General features: G+C 40.6%; 2 protein-coding genes across 4 annotated transcripts in view; one reads left to right on the top strand and one right to left on the bottom strand.

Annotated features, from left to right (window-relative positions):
• Positions 1–343: 343 nt before the first annotated feature.
• Positions 344–7342, bottom strand: guca1a (guanylate cyclase activator 1A). Its single transcript, XM_051691190.1, has 4 exons — positions 7016–7342; positions 3841–3990; positions 3664–3757; positions 344–492 (listed from the first exon to the last, which is right to left on the bottom strand). The coding sequence occupies exons 1-4, from the start codon at positions 7211–7213 to the stop codon at positions 365–367; spliced, it is 570 nt and encodes a 189-aa protein (XP_051547150.1). The 5' UTR covers positions 7214–7342; the 3' UTR covers positions 344–364.
• A 3966-nt stretch (positions 7343–11308) lies between these two features.
• The window catches only part of LOC127436781 (golgin subfamily B member 1-like), a 35598-nt gene continuing 23165 nt past the window's right edge, over positions 11309–23741 (top strand). For all 3 annotated transcript variants that reach the window (XR_007896458.1, XM_051691153.1, XM_051691154.1), the window contains exons 1-3: positions 11309–11399; positions 21485–21572; positions 21675–21845. Coding sequence is in view for 2 of the 3 variants with exons in the window: in XM_051691153.1 (XP_051547113.1) it covers positions 21492–21572; positions 21675–21845 (252 nt within the window). In the remaining variant the exon portion in view is untranslated. The remainder of the gene's footprint in view (positions 11400–21484; positions 21573–21674; positions 21846–23741) is intronic.

Raw genomic sequence — 23741 nt, 5'->3', positions numbered from 1 at the left:
TGATTTAAAATGATAATAATAAAACCCTACCAATGGACTTGTCTACATCATGCTGACTCTTTTCCCATGAAGCTGCTCTCTGTGCTTTGAGAGAAGGCTGTTTTTGGGAAACAATTATTATATTAGACGTGGGACATCCCACACCAATAACATCTCTTGGCTCCTGTTGCTCGGTCTCATTGTGTTTAAAATGACCACTTGTGCTTTAAAGTGTTTGTATTATTAGAAAGTCTCATTCACCCACAAAATTAAGATGGTTTTAATATCCCTGAATTCAAAATTAAGTGGGTGTTGCTCTTTTGATTGTTGCAGTGGGACTCTAAAAGAGAACAGGAAATTCAGATGTGTGAATGTGGACAGGCTCTTATACACTGTGTCTCCGGTTATGGATCATGGCAACTATGTGCGAGAGGTCTAAACTCTTCATCATCACCTCCATGAAGTCTTCGTCACTGCGTGCCCCTGCTACAAACTCCTCCAGTGACAGCTCACCTGTTGAGACAGAAACTGTTGGGTGAACCTCACAAAGAATTGTCATATTTCATTCAACATTTAAAGAGGAAAAATGTGTTTTTGTGAAAATAATGCCTATATATATTCACTATATATATATATACACACACAGTTGCAATCAAAATTATTCAACCCCCCTGACCAGCAATAAATTCTGGTGATGTGAATTGAAACACATCAACTAGAACCTCAGTAAACAGTCAAAGTTTTTAATACACAATTGAGTGATTTTGAGAACAAAGAGTTCAGTTTACCCAAATTTAAAAATAAAAAATAACTAATTCTCTCCACAAATGTCATGTCAAAAATATTCAACCCATAAAGTCAATCATTTGTGGAGCATCCTTTATCCTTAATAATAGCAAATAAATGTTTCAGGTAAGTGTTCTCAGGCTTCGGACACCTCTCTATTAGAATTTCTACACATTTCTCATGAGCAAAAGCTTCCAGCTCATTGACATTCTTTGGATTCTGTGCTGCCACTGCTTCCTTGAAATCCCAACAAAGGTTTGCAATGGGATTTTAATGATGGACTGGAAGGGCCATTTAAGGACATTCCACGACCTATCCCTGAATCAGATTTTGGACAACTTGGATGTATCCTTGGTGTTATTGTCTTGCTGGAAAGTCCAGTGATCACCGAGCTTCAATTTGCACACTGAAGGCATCACATTTTTCATGCCAAAATGGCCTGATACCTGAAAGAATCCATGGTGTCAGTCACATAGTCAGGGTAGCCGTTTCCTGCATCCGCAAAACACCCCCATAACTGGACTGACCCACCTCCATGCTTGACTGTGGGGATGGTGTCATTCTTGCCATCACCTTTTCATCTTACTCCAGACGTACTGCTGACCCATGAGTCTAAAACTCATTTTCAGTTTAGTGTCATACCTCTATAAAACCTTCTTCCAGGACTCCACAGGTCTTTCCTAATTACTTCTTGAATATTCAAGTCAACACTTCCCTTGGTGAAGTTTTGCTTTCTTCCACACCCCAAGAAGGTTGCTGTTGTATCATATTTAAAAAATTTATGAATGGTGCTGACAACTTTGTCTATTGGAAATTGGAGTGCCTTGGAAATGTACTTTTAGCCATGACCTTTCTTGTGTAATGAAATAATCTCCTCTATTAGCTTTTGAGACAGCTTATTTTTAATTGCATTTTTTGCATAGAAATAAATTTTTGCTTACAACGCTAAACTTAAATTTTAAAACTTAAGTGCCATTGCAGATTGATGACTTAATTTTGTTTTAAAACAATTACTTGTGTAGCTTTACATATTTAAGAAACAGCTACATGCAAGAGGGGTTGAATAATTATGGCATGGCTGTATTTTAAAAAAAATCCTGCTATTTAGAAATATTAGGTTATATATTCATACTGACTTTGAATGTGTCACACAACTGATATAGATGTAAAGTTTAAAAAGTCTGGGCATCAGATAAGCTTACCTTTGTAAATCCTTACTGTCTGGGGGGAGGTTGAATAATTTCGATTGCAGCTGTGTGTGTGTGTGTGTATATATATATATATATATATATATATATATATATATATATATATATATATATATATATAGCCACAACATTAAAATCACCTCCCTAAAATTGTGTAGGTCCCCCTCATGCCGCCAAAACAGCGCCAACCATGCTATCATGCTATTCTGAGATGCTATACTGCTCACCACAATTGTACAGAGTGGTTATCTGAGTTACCGTAGACTTTGTCAGTTCAAACCAGTCTGGTCATTCTCTGTTGACCTCTCTCATCAACAAGGCGTTTCCGTCCACAGAACTGCCGCTCACTGGATGTTTTTTGGAATCATTCTAGAGACTGTTGTGTGTGAAATTCCCAGGAGATCAGCAGTTACAGAAATACTCAAACCAGCCCATCTGGCACCAACAATCATGCCATGGTCCAAATCACTGAGATCACATTTTGTCCCCATTCTGATGGTTAATGTGAACATTAACTGAAGCTCCTGACCCGTATCTGCATGATTTTATGCACTGTACTGCTGCCACATGATTGGCTGATTAGATAATCACATGGCATGATTGTTGGTGCCAGATGGGCTGGTTTGAGTATTTCTGTAACTGCTGATCTCCTGGGATTTTCACACACAACAGTCTCTAGAATTTACTCAGAATGGTGCCAAAAACAAAAAACATCCAGTGAGCGGCTGTTCTGTGGACAGAAACGCCTTGTTGATGAGAGAGATCAACAAAGAATGGCCAGACTGGTTTGAACTGACAAAGTCTACGGTAACTCAGATAACCGCTCTGTATAATTGTGGTGAGAAGAATATTCTGAATGCTATATTGGCGCTGTTTTGGCGGCACGAGGGGGACCTACACAATATTAGGCAGGTGGTTTTAATGTTGTGGCTGATCGGTGTTTATATGCATTGAGACATTATTTTCATGACAATTAAGCACATTAAATCTCATTGCCAGTACTGTAAAGCACGGTCAACTACACTTCGTACTCCATTTACTTCCTCTCAAATGCACCCGAACACGGAAATATTTTGCACTCTGCTGCGGATTAAAAAGTTCTAGTTGTTAACTGACCTGGACATTTGTATGACGAGAAGATGCGTGGCCAATAGAAAATGGACTTCGAAGCTACGTCTTATTTATTGTTGCAGGAAAGTGAGTAGATGGAATATTTGAACATTTAGAATATAATATTTTTTATTTGGGATTTATTACTTATTAAAATCAGAATACCTCGCGCCTGACATCATATCCGTTTGTTGTACTGAATTTATTTAGCCTATTTATTTTTTTAAGGTAATTGTGTCAGTTTTTTATTAATGTATATGCTAATACAAATTGGTTTCTTTTTTCCATAACAGCTGTGGGAAAGTTTCTGCATTACAGTAATGAGAATTTGAGGGAAACTGTCACTAATTGTGATTAAAATGATTTCACATTGCATAAAACCTTGATGGCCCTAAAATAGGCTGCATTTTCTTTATAAAAATTATAATTTTGTATTTATTAAAAAAAACAAAAAAAACAGTGACTATATCATATAGTCTACTTTTGTATTTGCTAGTAAGATTGTTCCAACGTATTTAGAATTTTGAGGCTTTATCATTACAATGCCTGAATAAGAATTCCCAAGATTTATTGCACTTACCATCTCCATTGATGTCAATCCTATCAAACACTCGGTTTGTGAATTCCTCAGCGCTCAATTCCTGCGTCTCACTGCCATTAATGGCGCGGATGGCCTAATGCAAGAGAAACAGGGTGTTTATAGATGTGTACACAGAGTACCATACCAGCGAAGTTCTGCAAATGTGTTCTTTCCTACCTTGATGATATTTAGGAGCTCGTGTCTGTCTATGCAGCCGTTGCCATCCACATCATAAAGTCTGAAATACCACCTCAGTTTGTGCTCCATCTTGCCTCTCATGACTAGACTGAGAGCTGCCACATACTCCATAAAGTCTATGTAGCCATCCTGAAATGAGACAATTATTACATTAAGAAACTATGGCTTTATTTAAGCTATAAGGCACTCGAGGCATGCTATATTGTGAGTTTGGCCATGGCTAAAGGGCATTTTTAGGCAATGCCAAATTGCTTTTATAAAATCATTTCTAAATAAAACATACTATTTTATCAAGCAAATTCCTAAAGTTCCTTAAAGCAACCTTCCTCTTGAAGATATTTTCCCTGCCATTTAAACTAAGATTAATAGTGGACATTGTGGTGGGATAGAGATAAAACCAGTAGCTAGATAAATGTATTTCACATCATATCTGTTACTCTATTGTGCACATAAACTCATCTAGAATGCTGACCAATCAGCATCCAGGAGCAGAACTATCATCTGTCATTTGGCATGTTCAACGTTTCTTTTTTTGCCACAATGCATTATCAAAAGGCTATTTCATGAGGCCCAGTCTGCACATATTTAGATGATGGAAGCCATACGGATCATGATTAGGATGATAAGGCTGCCCTCTGGAGGATTACTTTCCCAGGTCTGTGTCTGAGAGACAGATACAGGCACTTTACAGCTGTAATCCTCAGGTCAGCACTCTCTCCTGAGTGTCACCTCTGTTTGTGTCACTCAGATCCTGACTGTCTAGGACAATATCTGTGTTGCTTCTTGTTGATTTGGTGATGCATGTTTCTCTGGTTGCATATTGTTGAGTAACTGATCAGGAATCTGGAGAATATTTTTGCTGGCATTAGTAAGAGTCATTTGGAAAGGTGTATCTATTTTCCAAGGTGATATATCTATCATATTTAATATTTGCACAATAAGTGAAACATAAGGCCTGCTTCTTTGACCATAAAACAAGCCTTAATGCTTTAATATATTAAAGTAATGATGGGTAGTTAACATTAAATTATTTTTGAGAAGATGATGGTGTGATGACTATTTTAAAAAGAATGAGAAAAATGCTGTGTATGCTGTGATTATGCATTCAGCTTTTATGATCTCATATTCATTGAAAGACTACACAGAATATTTGTAATTTTAAAAATTCATATGTCACAGGACAATTTAAAAATGAACTGTGAAGGCAAATATTATGTTGATTAAAAACGGCAAAAAACTCAAAATAATTAGAGCCCATGCTGAGCACCTTCAACATACCTTTCCCTTCTACGTATACATGTCAAGCTAAAATAAAAAAAAAAAAGTTCATACTAGACGTTATATTTCAACAACCCAGATACAATAAAAAAATAATAATAATGAAACGTGGAGTTTAGGTCAGTGATGCATATTTACATTAACAGGCAGTTAATGGCATTTTAATTAGATCCCATATTAAGTTGAGTATATTTAAAATAATATCGGTACATGCTGTTTTTGTATGAAACGCTCATATCAAGATGCGAGAACTAATATCAAGAAGTACCATGGGTCTTATGATAGTTGTGCTTACAATCCCATTGGGACCTTATTATGAGAACATGTTTTGACTTCAAAAAATAAAGCAGCTGTTACTGCATGTAAATGAGGATCAGTCTCCATAATACAATCCTTAACAATCTCTAAATCTTAATCTCATAGATAAGCCCCCTATTCTTTGTATTGATATGAATCATTGTAATGAAAGCAGACAGGAAGTGCCAAATATAGCACTATAAATACTGAGCCAGACAACAGAGTAGAAAGGATCTAAGCTCTGTACTCATCTGATTTGAAAATTAATGTATTTTGGGGTGTTGACTTGTGATAGTGTTCGACTAAATCTGTCTGTCTATACTATTAGTCTAAAATTATTGCACAGTATTCACTTGTAATTTACCAAGAATATTTTAAAACAGGGAAAAAAATTGCATTATCTATTGACAAAGCTGTTGGTACCTTTTAAAACTGACACAAAGAAGAATGACCAATTCTGTAAATTTGACAAGCACAGCTACACAGCTACACTGGAAACTCTAATAACTTGAGTTCACTTTACTCAATTTATTGCAAATTATCAAATTATCAATCAAATTATCACTTAACATGGTGTTCATATAGAATGAACTTGACTATTTATGTTAAGGTAACTAGATGCAAGTAGACTAAACTCGGATTTGCTATTTAAATATTGTTGATTCTACTTAATCATTTTAGTTGAATTGACTCAAATTTAGATCATACAATAAGAAAGCTCAAATAAAGAAGAATGTCAGTGATTCTAAGTCAATCATTAAATAAACTTAATTCTCCACTGAAATGCATAGACACATGTACATGTATAGTGTTAACAGGATCCAATCTGACCAAAGTGGACACAGATCACCCTAATGATGTCATCACAAGAAACAAAAAATGATTTGCAACAAAACAACATAAACAATACTACAAAAGAGCTAAAACCTCTATTAATTCTTAATAACAACTATTTAAATTCCCCCTATAAGTTCCCTTTGACCAAAGAAACAATTAAATCATTCTTGCGAGGGATTTTGGGTATTCCCCATAGCCTCGATTCTGTACTTAATCGTTTGAGTTATTAACACTTAAAATCTTAAGTCTATCGATTTTTAAGATAAATATGTTCAAGGAACATAGATATTTGAGTTATGAGCCCAAAACTTGACACTTCAATTAATGTTTAATTAAGACAACTTGATATTTTCAGTAATGACAACATTAGGGTTTACAGTGTATCAGCCAATGTCGATAAGCCCAACCAGGCCAAATATCAGTTGATTAATCAGCCTGTCTGGTATATATCGCCCTGTCACTACTTGTGGACCAAACTATTATAGTTTCCACACAAGCTGGTACGTCTCAATTCTCTGAAGGAAAGATTACAGGAATCATCAGGATAAGTCAGTCTAACATGAACTTTGAAAACAAGTTTCAAGACTGATGTAACAGAATGCAATAAGCGTGAAAACCTGCATATTACAGCTAACGTTTTAATACAAACTGACAGATCAAATACTCCGTCTCCACTCAGACTGTCTTTTTCAAACTCTCAGACTCTAATATCCAGGCTTGTTTTTAGGCGTCGTTCACTCACCTTGTTCATGTCAAAGGTGCGGAACATCTGCTCTATGTAGGCATTGGCTTCTGGATCCAGACCTTTGAGACCAAAGAACTGTTTAAACTCATACAGTGTGAGCTGACCAGATGGACACTCAGTCATGAACTTCTTATACCAAAGATGCATTTCAATGGCCTGCAGGTCGTCCACAGTGCAGCCCGTAGAATTACCCATCACTCAGCTGAGTCTAGACTGTTTTGGAGAAGAGAACTCTAGACTAGAGAGTCTATATCAATCTTTCTAGAAGCCCAATTGGTCTGCTGTGCAGGCGAAAGTCTCGCATCTCACAGACACACAACACTTGGACCAAAGGAAGAGGTGGGCACTCCTAGGAGGCTTTTGTACCAGCCTGGAATCAGACACGCCCCAGCAACTCCACCTTATTGATATTAACTGCGACTAATCCAGCTCAAACCCTGTATGTGGGGCTTAAGGAGGCCCATGGCTGGGATGTCCATTTGTAATTGCATGTGAGATTGAGGACATGCTGACAAACATTCCCATGTGACATCTTGTGAACAGATGCACTGCAACAACTGAATCAGCATTTTTACATTTCACAGAGGTTTTAGTGACAAAGCTGTTGCCCGAAAGGACAACTATGATATAAATGTGTGGTACTGTATATGTCCCAAGTCATTTCTAAATGTATTTAGAAACCATCAAATGAGACATAAGTATTTATATGAATGCAACAGAAGTAGTCAGCGTCTGTGCTTATTATGCAAGAGGTAATGTGAAGCAAGTTCAAAAGTGCAGATTCTGTGTTCTGAAATGTTAATTTTTAATACTACATTTGTGATCCATTGTCATAGTGCTATATGGTAACAATAGCTTCAGCAGATATTTTCAACATACATGTCAGAGCCTTTATAATAATGATGTACAGTATACATATACTCAATTTTGCTATTGATTCAAAACAATACATTTGAAAACAAATATTACAGTGCCAAAAATATGGGGCTTAGTTTGAACATTGAAGCCTCTACATCCTTCATAGGAATAACTGGTATCTGATTGTCAAATAAGACATCCTTACTGTATCTACAGTACTTTGGTCAGGAAACAGTTTCCATATTCTATCAAAGAAATGCTATGCATTTCATAGTGCTATTTAAAGGAATATTCCGGGTTCAATACAAGTTAAGCTCAGTCGACAGCATTTGTGGCATAATGCTGATACTACAAAAATTTATTTAGACTTGTCTAATTTCTTTTAAAAAATAGGGAAAAAAGAGCAAAAATCTGGGTTACAGTGAAGCTCTTAAAATGGAAGTGAATGGGGCCAATCCGTAAACATTAAAATACTCACTGTCAGTACTCAAGGGGGTGATAGAGTTACCTTCAAAAGCCAATGACATTAAACTAGATGTATTCTTATTCTGGTAAATTGCTTCAAATATATTGACTTTAACTTAAGTGCTCTGCAATATTCTCTTCAAACTGTTGCTCCACCATGACAGTAATTCACTTGAAAAAAAAACAGAAACACATTAGAAGTGGTCTGTTCAAACTAATCGCGCTATAGTGGTCCTTACGGCAATGTTCAGAATGTAACGTGTACTGTACTTGCATTGGGCAATGATTTGCGGTCCGATGACGCATGAAATCGAGCTCATGCTGCAAGATGCGTCTGCATTCACGAACTTGCATAAAGTATGTTTTGCCCCTTAATGAACTTTACAGCTCAAATAATACAAAAGTTTTAACTGAATAGTTAATGTAGGCCTAAGTGCTTTTATAAAATTATAATCTTCACATTTCTGCCTTTAAAACCCTCCAAAAATTGGCCCTTTTCACCTCCATTGTTGAGTCGATTTCTCCCCGTAATCAACATTATGCCACAAATGCTGTCAATTTAGCTTAACTTGTATTGAACACAGAATGTTCCTTTAAAAGGGTTAAATACAGAACTAAAACATTATCTTCAGCTTTTGTATGAGATACTATTTGACACCACACATTAAACCACAAATATTCACATATCAAAATTTTGGAGTTTCCCAAAGAATTTCTCTTTTCAAGGTCAAATTCAGTTAATCTGTTACTGTAACTGTCTGGACTGAGATTTAAAGGAGCAATCTGTAATATATTTACTATAATAAAGCATAAAATTATCATAATATGTTATCAGAGATTTAGGAAACATGCTAAGTTGAAATACTGGCTTCTCCGGAAACAATGATACAGCCAGTATATTCTACTTTAATATGTCCATTCCGGGCCGGAATTTCTGTTTGTGTTTTGGTCTGTGTGATCCCGCCCACTGCCCATTTCCCATTAGTATTTAGACACCCCAGTTTGCCAGATTTGAAACTTAGCAGGCAAACACAGAGCTCTGCAGCCATGGAAGCCAGCAATACATCTAGCTAACATTGACAGAGTTATAAAAAATCCACATGAGCTGGTTTATAATTTGCAAACAATAAAAACATTGCAAACGTATACATAAGCTGATCAACTTACAGTGTAAGGCTCGTCCCTTGCCATTGTCAGTTTGCTCGTTCCTGTTGCATGTCCTCAATATGGCAACCCACGTGAGCTTTGAGTCTGGGCAGGGGGAGGATGGGGCGGGGGAGACAATTCTCCAATATTTTGATTTGGACTGCAGTAGCCATTTTAAACGCTTTATGTCAATGTTACATATTGCTCCTTTAAGAGTTCATTTTTAGTGCAAAATATGAATCATACATTTAAAATCATAATAAGTTACAGGAGTAAACACTTTCACAGTCATTGGTTAACTACTAATACAGACAAAATACAAAGCTTGCATTCCTAATATGAAGTACTTTTAATATAGTTATCACATTGTTGAAGCTGAATTAGCTCAGGTTATCCCATCAAAAGAATGAACCTGTTAGAGTACCCAAGTTTCACTTCCGACACTAATTATGCCATATTTTCGATGACAGGTCCCTTTTTACAAACATTTACTTGCTTAGTGCAAGTAATCTCCAATGGGGTCAGTGAAAATACATTAAATTCACTCCTTTCTTTAACTGTACTTAGCAGTTAAACCTTGTTCAGTGGATATGGAATGATATAAGAAAGAATTTGGTTGGCAAAAGCGTCACTGTAAACTGGGAGGCCAAACGAAACAGAATACTTGTATGCATTGCTTGGCTCCTACCAGTACTGGTTTAGACCTGAAAAACAGGTATGTTATGAGTCTCCAGTCCATCAGGTGTGATTATAACAGTGGTTAAAAGTGTTAAAACTTAACCAATAAACTTCAGGGCTTTAGATAAGCCCAATGAAATGTAAGAAGAAACAAAAACAAAAACAAGCACCTGCTCAGGGCTGTTTCTGAGCATATGAGGGCCCTAAGCGAAATCCTACTTGGAGGCCCCTGTCACATCTAGCTACAACTCTGCCCTTGTAGTTACATTCTCCCTTCCCTCTCGGGCCACAAGGGGGGCCCCTATAACTGTCTAATTTAGCCATAACAGCTGCTTGAGTCTTACTCCCAGCTTTTAGTATATATATATATATAAATAACTTGCTTTGCAGGGCCCCCTGGTGGCTCAGGGTCCTAAGCGGCCGCTTATACCGCTCATAGCTAGAAACAGCCCTGCACCTGCTCAGTTAGTACAGGAATGCTAAAAAGCTTAATGCTTTGTACGAAACGTTATGTTGCAGGATAGTGTTGCTCCTGCAATGTACAATGTAGCTCTGTGTCCATCCATGAAAAATGTTTATCTTTGTCATAATGGATTTTTGTTTGCTATGGAAATCTCCTTTGAGTTGATAGCAACTTGATGCCATTCAGTCTGACTCAGTGTCACTGCTGGAAAGCATATCTATGGCCACCCTGCTGCGTCTTCTGGTCCACCAATCCAGGCTCCTGTGAACGGAATCAAATACCGCCACTGTGTATCTGGCAAACAGTGACATCCATTTGATTATTTCCGCAAAACAGTTCACAGACCGAGAAACAAAGCTCACAAACACTGTAATGTAGTGTGCCAACAGAAGTAGACTGCGTCCTAACTGCTTTCCATAATTAACAATCATGCTAACCTTTAAATCATGCCCTCCCATCCTGTTTTGGACCCTTAGGAAATTCCCAACTGAAAATAATATTTCCAATTGGTTTCTATGAAAGTTTTCAAGAAAGCATGACAGTTTAGATTTGTTTTTACGATTGTACGTTTTATATTTGTTGACAGTCCCTTAGTGTACAGTTATGCGTGTCACAGATTCACTTATAGTTTGCAGACGCTCCCTTGTGCGGTCCAATCACGGCGCTTTCTTTATGTTTCCGGGATGTTTGGTGATGTGGCTCTGCACTGAAATCCTGGAGACGAAATTGATCAAATAAACCACGCAGCTCTTCCCTGCGCCGATTAAACAGGTCAGTTTCATGCTTAATAACATTAACAAGTCGCCTGTAAATGTCTTCAGCCGCTGACATATCCAGCATATGCAAAAACACACGTAAATGTATAAATATCCTTACAGTTGTTTACAAGTCATCAGCACGAGCCCACTTAAAGCTCGTCATATCTCGTGCTTTAATAATGCCGTTTGGAAACCATTATAGGAAATAAAATCATACCTGTATGTGTCTCGATCATTAGTTCTGATATTACTCGGTTATAAAACAGAGAGAAGATGAGTCGCTCAATAATCTTTGCTGTTGTGTAGACAAAATGAAAGCGACGCAGCCGCAGTCGCGAGTCTTGTGTGTTTCGGTACTGTTCGGTTCTGTTCGTTTATCTTCGCTTTATGGGCCTGACACAGAAGGTTTTTTATTATAAGAGAGATAAGCGTAACAATAACTGCTGTGTTATTATCATGTATGCGTTCACGCCCCCTTTGATCAGTAAGGCGACATTTTTAAAGCCCATTACGTAGCCATTAAAGGAGACACAATTGAGCTCAGAGACCTGGGTTATGCATGATAAATTATGTTTCCTATCGATTCAGTTCACGAGACATTGCTGAACGCTTTTGGGAATTCCTTTTCCACGACCTAGCTGAAGCCTTTATCATAACGCCAATCTTATGATTGGCAATGGTGTTTGAGCCCCGCACTTTTAGGCACGCATTTGCCCTTTATAAGCGAGCGCTCACAAACCATTTCTTCTGAATTTTATTCCTTCAAGACTGACATCATCTCGTCTTGACAATGCACCTGGATCAGCCTATCTTCTAGTGATGTCCAGTTCGTAAACGAATCGTTCTTTTGAACCTGTTCTTTTTAGTGAACGAGTTGAACTAACACCAAATCGGACCTGAATCGTTTGAAACAGATCGCGTCTCGAGTCAACACTTATCCACAAGTATCTTAACCTGTCTCTCGGATGTGCCTGACACTCCGAATCGAAATGAGCCGATAACCGGGAGTAATATGATCCTAGAACTGGTGATATCTGCTTTTGCCAACTCTTCTTTGCAATGAACTGCTCCAACTAGTTCACAAATCGGACTGAATGCTTAGGTCGCAACAGTCAACAGTACAATGAGTCGCTTGCAGCAGTTCTCGAGTCAACAGTACAATGAGTCGCTCGTAACAGATCTCGAGTCAACAGTACAATGAGTCGCTTGTAACAGTTCTCGATTCAACAGTGCAATGAGTCGCTAGTAACAGTTCTCGAGTCAACAGTACAATGAGTCGCTTGCAGCAGTTCTCGAGTCAACAGTACAATGAGTCGCTTGCAGCAGTTCTCGAGTCAACAGTACAATGAGTCGCTCGTAACAGTTCTCAAGTCAACAATACAATGAGTCACTTGCAGCAGTTCTCGAGTCTACAGTACAATGAGTCGCTCGTAACAGTTCTCGAGTCAACAGTGCAATGATTCGCTCGTAACAGTTCTCGAGTCAACAGTGCAATGATTCGCTCGTAACAGTTCTCGAGTCAACAGTACGAGTTGCTCGTAACAGTTCTCGAGTCAACAGTGCAATGAGTCGCTCGTAACAGTTCTCGAGTCAACAGTGCAATGAGTCGCTCGTAACAGTTCTCGAGTCAACAGTGCAATGAGTCGCTCGTAACAGTTCTCGAGTCAACAGTACGAGTCGCTCGTAACAGTTCTTGAGTCAACAGTGCAATGAGTCAACAGTACGAGTCGCTCGAGCAGTTCTCGAATCAACAGTACAATGAGTCGCTCGAGCAGTTCTCGAATCAACAGTACAATGAGTCGCTCGAGCAGTTCTCGAATCAACAGTACAATGAGTCGCTCGAGCAGTTCTCGAATCAACAGTACAATGAGTCGCTCGAGCAGTTCTCGAATCAACAGTACAATGAGTCGCTCGTAGCAGTTCTCGAGTCAACAGTACAATGAGTCGCTCGTAACAGTTCTCGAGTCAACAGTGATGAGTCGCTCGCAGCAGTTCTCGAGTCAACAGTGATGAGTCGCTCGCAGCAGTTCTCGAGTCAACAGTGATGAGTCGCTCGCAGCAGTTCTCGAGTCAACAGTACAATGAGTCGCTCGCAGCAGTTCTCGAGTCAACAGTACAATGAGTCGCTCGAGCAGTTCTCGAATCAACAGTACAATGAGTCGCTCGAGCAGTTCTCGAATCAACAGTACAATGAGTCGCTCGAGCAGTTCTCGAATCAACAGTACAATGAGTCGCTCGAGCAGTTCTCGAATCAACAGTACAGTGAGTCGCTCGTAACAGTTCTCGAGTCAACAGTACAATGAGTCGCTCGCAGCAGTTCTCGAGTCAACAGTACAATGAGTCGCTCGCAGCAGTTCTCGAGTCAACAGTACGAGTCGCTCGTAACAGTTCTCGAGTCAACAGTACGAGTCGCTCGAGCAGTTCTCGAGTCAACAGTACAATGAGTCGCTCGTAACAGTTCTCGAGTCAACAGTACAATGAGTCGCTCGCAGCAGTTCTCGAGTCAACAGTACGAGTCGCTCGCAGCAGTTCTCGAGTCAACAGTACGAGTCGCTCGTAACAGTTCTCGAGTCAACAGTACGAGTCGCTCGTAACAGTTCTCGAGTCAATAGTTCAATGAGTTGCTCGAAACAGTTCTCGAGTCAACAGTACACTGAGAATAAGCTCTTTCAGAGGTGTCCGACATACTGAGAACCGATGAGCTGCTGACATTGAGCATGTGTGTGATTAATGGGTGAAATGTATGTTTCAGTTGTATTTTGCTGAACAACAGAGTGTGTAACAAATAAAACATACTGGAAATATGTTTGATTTGAAGACTAGTTTAATCACTTTGTGTTTGTGTCTGTTGAGCTGGGGAGCTTGTGTCTGTTGAATGTGTTTGTGCGTGTATTCTACGATGCTGGCATATTAGCATTATATATAGTGATGTCATTACGTGATGACGTAAACGAACTGGTGAATTGTTTTTTTTAACCAGTTCATTGAAACGAACCATCCGAAAGAACCGGTTCACGGAAAAGAATCAGACTTCCCATCACTACTCTCTTTGCCATTGACAACCCATCAGCGAATGGGATTCCCTGCAGACGCATCAGGAAGTTTTTTGCCTAACTCTCAGCGCCTGCAGCGAGGATCACCCGCCCCCTCTAGTGTTCCGCTGAAGAAGTCTCTCCACCTCGCAGCCAGATCAGGTTCTTCACTCAGCAAGACATCTACTACTATATATATATATATATATATATATATATTGTAATATTCCATCCAAGTGACGTAAAAACTCATAAAAGAGCTGCTTGTGTGTACGAGTCTTTTTAAAGATGTCGTATTGCAAGTGTTCCTGTGAGTGATACATCATTCCGTCAGACCAACATTAGAGCTGCCTCGGCCATCCACGCTGAAACAGCTCTCATGGGGAAAGACTGCCCACACTGTGAGGACATGACGCTCAAGACGCTCCGCTCTAGGGTCGCCCTTGTACTGATTGACAATTCTACCTCACACGCCCTCCCGACCGCTTCCTCTATGTTAAGTCTCGAGGGACCACATGAGGAAGCACACCAGGGCCACGAGGTAGAGCTGGAAGAAACCGAGGAGGATCTTGCCCCGGCGCAAGCCCCACGAGTCCCTCGATCTTCCCACGCAGCGTCTTCGCCAGTGCAGTATGCACGTGATGACCCCCGACCCTCTATGAATGAGCATGGTGTTGTCATATTCGGCGGGTCTGATGATGATAATGATGCGTGTCCCTCGCAGCATCGAAAGAATGGTCCATGGAGAATGCTGCAGCCCCTCCCCCCAGCGAGGGTGAGGAGCGCGCACTAGCCATTGATACGAGTTACTCCGCGTCATTGTGCGGGCGGTCGAGGAGCTCGGCCTTGAGTTGTCTCCTGTTGAGCTGGAAAATTATCATCTGAATGAATGATTCCTGCACACCATCCGCCGTCAAAAGACCGTGGTTCAGAAAGCAGTGTCGTTCTTCCCTGAGGTTCACACGGAGCTTACTGAGATCGAACCCAGATCGAAGGGGCTGCCATCCTCGGGCATATTTAAGCATCTTTGTACTCTGACGCACATAGCGCTGTCAGTCCCCAGCGGGAAGAATTCCCCTGGAAGTATAGCATTTATAGGAATCTAGAGCTCATGCCTTTTCTGTTATGTTTCAATTCGCCCTTCTCCACTATTTTCGCTGGGAACGAGTCAGTTTTTATTGTAACGCTTCCTATGCATTGCTTGAATAGCACGCGTACCTCATAGAGGCTGCTCAATGTGTGCTGAAGGCTGAAAAAGCTCTTTCTTACTCTCCAGCCAAACTCGCTCGCCATGATAACCGTGAGTGATTGGTGTCTATTGTTAGCTCGCTCGAGTCTTTACACTATTAGCGCTGTACACGGATGCGTTACACGCTCTGACTGAGAAGCTCCCTTCTGATAAGCGGCAGCTACTTCTGGGCATCTCAGAGAAAAATCAACCCACACTCCACACAGGATGCTCCCGTCTTATAAACGGCAGCTCCCCTCAACACATGCGTGAAACTCTGCGCCCACCCACGCATTATGCGGTCGCGTGGCGCGTTACTGAGCATTTCTCAGTGTGTTAAAAAAACGGTAGTGTGCGGTTATACATTAGCATTCTATCCTCCACGTTACAGTGCAGGACATGCCCTTCTTTGTGAGAGAGGCAATGGGGTCGTTCCCTGTACGGTGCACAGAGAGAATGTCACAGCAGTTACTTTGCTTATCAAAACGCAGAAAGACGGTGGCCTCTGGCCTATCTGCACCTGTGACATTTGAATTGAGTTTTGTTCATAATGATCACATACAAACAATTCTCTCTCTTATGTTTGCATGCTCATAAACCATACCTTAGTGTACTTATTAACTTTGGCTCAGACCATTTTTGAGAATTTGCCTTGCTTCACTATTTCACACACTGTGCACAACCGTTTCTCAATGGTGAGCGGCGCGCTATCATAATTAGTTCAAATATAAAGTGGCCGCAATCCCATTATATGAACGCATGGTGGGTGCTCACGGGCGTGTCAGATTGGCTGCTAAAAACGATCGAACACAGGTATTCGATCCAGTTCGCACGCAGAACGCCTCGCTTCAACAGCGTTTTGTCCTTGATGGTTCCATCACGGGACGTGCCTGTATTACGTGCAGAAATTCACAATCTCCTCGCAAAAGATGAGATAGAGGTTGTTCCGAGCTGCCACAGCCGCAAAGGGTTTTACAGCTGCTACCTTTTCTTTCCGAAGAAAGATGGCGGGCTTCGGCCAATCCTATATCTGAGACTCTTGAATTGCACGCAAAACGCCCATTCAAGATGTTAACTCAGAATCAGATCTTATTGCACATCCACCCATGGGACTGGCTTGCATCAATAGATCTAAAGGACGCGTACTTTCATATCCGAATTGTACCGCACCACAGGCTGTTCTTGAGATTTGCGTTCGAAGGGATGACATATCAAATCAAAGTCACGAAATGTGTCGATGCGGCGCTCACCCCTTTGTAGATGAACGGCATGCACATTCTAAATTAGCTATTAATTTGCTATTACTGGCCCAATCAGAGGCTCTGCTATGCGAGCACAGGCACATTATACTTCACCATTTGAACAGCCTGGGTATCAATGTCAACTGGGTGAAAAGCAAACTTTCCCCCAGCCAACAAATCTCCTTTTTGGGGGTTCAACTCAACTCCATGAGTATGCATGCGCACCTCAAGAGCAAGCGCATCCAGACCATTCACCAGTGTCTGTCTCAGTTCAAACTGGGAAAAACATTTCCACTGAAGTCTTTTCAGAAAATGCTCGGTTTTATGGCAGCAGCATCTGCCGTCATACCGTTAGGTCTTTTACACATGAGACCTCTCCAGTGCTGGCTCAAACACCATGTACCGAGTCACGCCTGGCATCAGGGACTCATGTGCATTATTGTGACTCGCCGCTGCCTGGCTGCTCTAGCACCATGGACAGCTCCAAACCTTTATCAGCAGGGTGTGATGCTGGGTCAGGTTTTCAGATGGAAAGTGATGACCACGGATGCGTCCAACACGGGTTGGGGCACACTATGCGATGGACACCTGGCTTTCGGCACTTGGACAGGTGCGGAACGAGCGTGGCACATCAACTGCTTGTAAATGCTAGCCATCTGCTTAGCGGTGAAAGCTTTCCATTCCGACATAGTGAATCATCACGTTCTGATTCGTTCAGATAATATGTCAGTGGTAGCGTACATAAATCGCCAGGGCGGCACTCGATCGCTACCAGTGTTGAGCATTTGGCATCCCCAGCTGTAGCTGTGGAACCTACACATATGGCCCCTGAATGGAGTGCAACGAACGAGCCAGAATTGGCTCAGTCTGTAATAAACACCATTTTGCAGGCTAGAGCACTGTCTACAAGACGCCTCTATGCACTAAAATGGTGTGTGTTTTTGCGGATTGATGCTCTTTACACAGCAAAGACCCAGTGAATTGCCCCGTAACGGAGATCCTTACATTTCTTCAAGAGTGGTTGGATGCAGGTCTTACTCTGTCAACGCTTAAGGTTTATGTAGAGACCATCTCAGCCCCAGAGGCTGGCTCCTCTATAGGCAGACACAATCTAATCATAAAGTTCCTTAGGGGTGCGAGGCGCTTGAACCTTCCTTGCCCTGCTATTGTTCCAACATGGGACTTGAATCTGGTGCTGAGAGTGCTCACGAGCCCCCCCATTCGAACCTTTGGAATCTGTTGAGTTACGTGTTCTCTCTTTAAAGACCGCACCTCTGTTGGCTCTGGCCTCAGTCAAATGGGTTGTCAATATACAGGCGTTGTCGGTTGACTGTTCATGTCTGAAATTCAGTCCTGGGCTTTCAAAAGCCACCATCAAACCCATAAAAGGCTATGTGCCTAAGGTGCTTTCCACACCCTTTAGGGCTCAGATAGTGCACCTATAAGCTTTCTCTTCTCCACCATCTAATTTGGATGGGAAGCAGTTAGCGCATTTATTATGCCCCGTGTGGGCATTGCACATGCATGTGGAGTGCACTTGCCAGTTTAGACTGTCAGATCAGCACTTTGTGTGTTATGGAGGATGCACAAAAGGCATGTCCGTCTCCAAACAAAGGCTATCTCACTGAATCGTTAATGCAACTTCCCTCGCTTATGAATCACAGGGCATGAGATGCCCTATTGGTGTGAGCGCATTCAACTAGAGGCATGGCTTCTTCATGGGCATATGGAATATCCCTATAGGATATATGCTTTCCAGCAGGATGGTCTTCGCAAAACACATTAACAAGGTTTTATAACCTAGACGTGGCGTCCATCGCTTCACGAGTATTCTCTGTCTAGAGAACTTACTATTCCAACACCCGGCAGGTGAGCCCGAACCCCTTATCATGGGCGGGCTACCTATTATATTTTAATACAGTCACCTGTGTAGGCTGTTACTCAATTTACTCCCACTAGAAGTCACAAGCACTTCCAATAAAAATAATAAAACCTCTCCATACCTCTGGTATGAAGGAGTTACATTATACTCTGTGTATTATATGACTTTTATAAAATTTATTAACTTCCTGTCTGGTTTTCATCATGTGTGGTTATTCATTTTCATACACACTAAAGAGATACTATACTAAGTCACCACCTGACGGGCCTATGACCTTTATATAGATATTCTTCTTAGTGTTTTATTCCCTGGTGCATCCAAGGGTATTACGTTACGTAGCGCGGCATGATGAGACTCCGTTCCCCAAAGCGTTCAACAAAGTCTTGTGAACTGAATTGGTAGGGAACGTCTCCGATTATTCTTATAACCTCGATTCCCTGAGATGAAGGGAATGAGACATTGCAAACTTGACTACTTCAGAGTTTCGAGGTATGAGTGATGCGTTCTTGTCCTCAGTCTGAATATTCTGAAGAAATGGTGTGTGAGTGCCTGTTTATATAGGGCAAATGCGTGCCTAAAATGGCGGGGCTCAAACACTATTGCCAATCATAAGATTGGCATTATGATACAAAGGCTTCAACTAGGTCATGGAAAAGGAATTCCCCAAAGCGTTCAGCAATGTCTCGTTCCCTTCATCTCAGGGAACCGAGGATACAAGAGTAACCGGATATGTTATACATGCATGCATATATTTTTAGTTATACATATGATGTGCCATGATCTTATGTTGTCAGTGCATGTCCAATCATAAGCATTTGATTATTTAAAAAAAGGAATATAATGTAAAATAAAGGAGTAATGTTGCCTAAATCTATTCTCTTTATAGTGAAGGTTTAATATTAAGCTGCTAATTCAGTGTCATAATTTATAATGCCCTTACAATAGATGATATTGATATCAGATAGCATGGTACTTTTTGTTAGTGTGCTCCTGCACCATGTTCTGCTCCAAAATTTAAACATCTATAACAAAAGGTTGTTTGAAATCTGTTAATTAATATTTTGTGCTGTAGTTGTTCAAGTCAAAATTAAAGCAAAATGTACCCTAATTACTTTCTTAATGCATGTTCCTGGCCTGATCGAGCAAGATTTATTTTGTGCATATTGTTCTAAATATAAAAATGTTCTCTTTAATCAAAATATAATAACTTGCTCCACCTCTCCAAATAGAAAAACGTTCCTATTTGGCTAACACCACAAATCCCTATTCCATCCAACTATTTACACCTGGTATTAAGATGCGTTTTTGGTGATTCAATCACATGGTCAGCTTTAAATACAGGTTTAAACGGGGTCCAGATTGTTTTGTGATCAGATCACAAAAACCACATACGGAAGTAGTCAAAAACGCATGTAACCACGTCACATTTGAGATGTAAACGCTAATCCGTCCTGTATGCGTGCATACAGCAGTGAAGTGGCACACCCCACCTGTCAATCAACCTTTGCACTAAAACAAGAGTTTAAATAGTTAACCCAAAAATGAAAATTATCACATCATTTACTCACCCTCGTGCCATCCCAGATGTGTATGACTTTCTTTCTTCAGCAGAACACAAATTAAGATTTTTAGAAGAATTTCCCAGCTCTTTTGGTCCATACAATGCAAAATTGTTAAGCTCCAAAAATCACACAAGTCACCATAAAAGTAATCCAGATGACTCCAGTGGTTAAATCAATGTCTCCAGAAGCTATATGATAGGTGTGGGTGAGAAAAAGATCAATATTTAAGTAAAGTTTTACTATAAATTCTCCTCCCTGCTCAGTCAATCTCCACTTTAACTTTCATGTTCACATCCTCTTCCTCGTGTTTTGGTGATTAACATTCTTCATGCATATGCACCCTGCTGGGCAGGGGGAAGAATTTCAAGCAAAAATGTACTTAAATATTGCTCTGTTTCTCACCCACACCTATAATAACACTTTAGAAGATATGGATTTAAACACTGGAGTCATTTGGATTACCTTTATGCTGCCTTTATGTGATTTTTGGAGTGTCAAAATTTTGGCACACATTCACTTATATTATATGGACCTACAGAGGAGAAGTATTCTTCTAAAAATCTTCATTTATGTTCAGCAGAAGAAAGAAAATCATACACATCTGGGATGCCATGAGGGTGAGTAAATGATGTAAGAATTTTAATTTTTGGGTGAACTATCCTTTAAACTTTACCGGTTATGAGTGGCTTTAAAAGGAAATAACCATCTGATTAGAAATATTGTGGATACATACACAAGCATGAGAACTTCACAGATCTTCTTCAGTGTGTTTTATATCAACATGCTGAGACAAAGATGAAACACACGCATCTGAATCTCCTTTAATACAGGTAATCTAATCAAATTTCAGATGCATCTGGGAGAAACAGCTCGTCAGTTTTATTTGCGCTTTTTTTTTATATGGCATTTTTGTGGTTTATAATCTTGCAGTAACATAATGACAGTGATTGCTGTATGTCCTTATGAAATCAGAGACCCTCCCCTCAAAATCCGAACACAAGTGGTCACAGCTGACCACATGTGATCTGATCACTGAAAACGCATCTTTTACGCCTATTTCCTAAACCTGTCCAAACATTTAGAGTAAAGCATATAGTAAAGAACTTATTTCAAAATGCCAGCTTTTCATTGCATACTGTATCACTGCATGTAGGTCAGCTATGTTTAGCCGGCTGACCCAGGGGGTGACCTCCGTCCTTCACGAGCTCTCCGGCGAGGAACGTTCCGATGGAGACTCCCAGGTGTGTAGACAAAATGTTAATTTGGTTAGAAGGAGATGACTATAGATTAACAATCTAGAGAGCCCTGCCTATATTTTAAATGTTTAAATGGCTTTGGAGCAGGATGGTCTGGTCCCTCAACCCCAGCCTGATGCAGAAACATCCCTGGAGTGCGCGGGACCCTCAGAAGAGGCCCTGGAGAGACTGGCACAGACAGAGCAGCTGGTGGTTCAACTGAATGAGTTGATTCGAGATAAGGACATCCAGCTCGCCTGCACTGAGAGACAGCTTAAGGTGAGGACATGAAATATCAATTTGTTTACATGCCCCTTTCAAATGACAACAATAATTTGTCTTTTTAAAATGTCATGCAAATGCTTTAGTTTGAAATTCCGATTTTTGTAAAGTTGGGCTTGTATACACGTTAATCGAACTATAATTGGAGTTGGCTAGGTTAGGTGGGTTAGGGGTTAGGCTTAAGTGAGTGATGGGCAGCGTATATTTAACCCGGAAGTAGGGGTGGCCGATTCGACCAAAATCCTATATCACAATATAAATAATTTTGTCATGATAACGATAAATATCACAATATCTTTTTTTTTTTTTTTTTTTTTTTTTTAACTCAAATGTTTTTTTATTTATTAAATTACTATATTGCAATGCCTTTTTTTCTGAATAATCCAGTCACTGAACTAAATACTTTATAAATGAAAACTACTTCCTCTTTTCTCTTCATTTGGAACTTGATAAACAAGTTAAAAAAGAAAATCAATTTGGTTTAAATCAGCCTTACCTAAATTTCACATTATGCCACATTTCAATCTGATGTTGTTTACAAGTATTATTATTATTGTAAATTTTCCTTAAGAAACTTGACATCTTCTCAAAGCAATATAAAAAAGGAAACATACACTATATTGCCAAAAGTATTCGCTCACCCATCCAAATAATTGAATTCAGGTGTTCCAATCACTTCCATGGCCACAGTTGTATAAAATGAAGCACCTAGGCATGCAGACTGCTTCTACAAACATTTGTAAAAGAATGGGCCGCTCTCAGGAGCTCAGTGAATTCCAGCGTGGTACTGTGATAGGATGCCACCTGTGCAACAAGTCCAGTCACGAAATTTCCTCGCTACTAAATATTCCACAGTCAACTGTCAGTGGTATTATAACAAAGTGGAAGCGATTGGGAATGACAGCAACTAAAATGACAGAGCGGGGTCAGCGGATGCTGAGGCGCATAGTGCGCAGAGGTCGCCAACTTTCTGCAGAGTCAATCGCTACAGACCTCCAAAGTTCATGTGGCCTTCAGATTAGCTCAAGAACAGTGCATAGAGAGCTTCATGGAATGGGTTTCCATGGCCGAGCAGCTGCATCCAAGCCATACATCACCAAGTGCAATACAAAGCGTCGGATGCAGTGGTGTAAAGCACGCCGCCACTGGACTCTAGAGCAGTGGAGACGTGTTCTCTGGAGTGACGAATCACGCTTCTCCATCTGGCAATCTGATGGACGAGTCTGGGTTTGGCGGTTGCCAGGAGAACGGTACTTGTCTGACTGCATTGTGCCAACTGTGAAGTTTGGTGGAGGGGGGATTATGGTGTGGGGTTGTTTTTCAGGAGTTGGGCTTGGCCTCTTAGTTCCAGTGAAAGGAACTCTGAATGCTTCAGCATACCAAGAGATTTTGGACAATTCCATGCTCCCAACTTTGTGGGAAAAGTTTGGGGATGGCCCCTTCCTGTTCCAACATGACTGCGCACCAGTGCACAAAGCAAGGTCCATAAAGACATGGATGAGCGAGTTTGGTGTGGAAGAACTTGACTGGCCTGCACAGAGTCCTGACCTCAACCCGATAGAGCACCTTTGGGATGAATTAGAGTGAAGACTGCGAGCCAGGCCTTCTCGTCCAACATCAGTGTCTGACCTCACAAATGCGCTTCTGGAAGAATGGTCAAAAATTTCCATAAACACACTCCTAAACCTTGTGGAAAGCCTTCCCAGAAGAGTTGAAGCTGTTATAGCTGCAAATGGTGGGCCGACGTCATATTAAACCCTATGGATTAAGAATGGGATGTCACTTAAGTTCATATGCGTCTAAAGGCAGATGAGCGAATACTTTTGGCAATATAGTGTACATAAGTAAAAAAAATATATATATACACTCATCGGCCACTTCATTTGGTACACC

Source organism: Myxocyprinus asiaticus, chromosome 47 (genome assembly GCF_019703515.2).
Source record: "Myxocyprinus asiaticus isolate MX2 ecotype Aquarium Trade chromosome 47, UBuf_Myxa_2, whole genome shotgun sequence".
Lineage (NCBI taxonomy): Eukaryota > Metazoa > Chordata > Actinopteri > Cypriniformes > Catostomidae > Myxocyprinus > Myxocyprinus asiaticus.
The sequence above is the reverse complement of the archived record's forward strand: the minus strand, read 5'-3'. Positions and strand labels throughout refer to the sequence as shown.

Excerpts from the sequence above, each read along its gene's own strand:
- guca1a (XM_051691190.1), bottom strand. The coding sequence starts at position 7,213 with ATGGGTAATTCTACGGGCTGCACTGTGGACGACCTGCAGGCCATTGAA. Across the intron at positions 3,991-7,015 it reads GCACCTTTGACATGAACAAG|GATGGCTACATAGACTTTAT; the intron begins GTGAGTGAACGA and ends GTCTCATTTCAG. Across the intron at positions 493-3,663 it reads GATTGACATCAATGGAGATG|GTGAGCTGTCACTGGAGGAG; the intron begins GTAAGTGCAATA and ends CTGTCTCAACAG.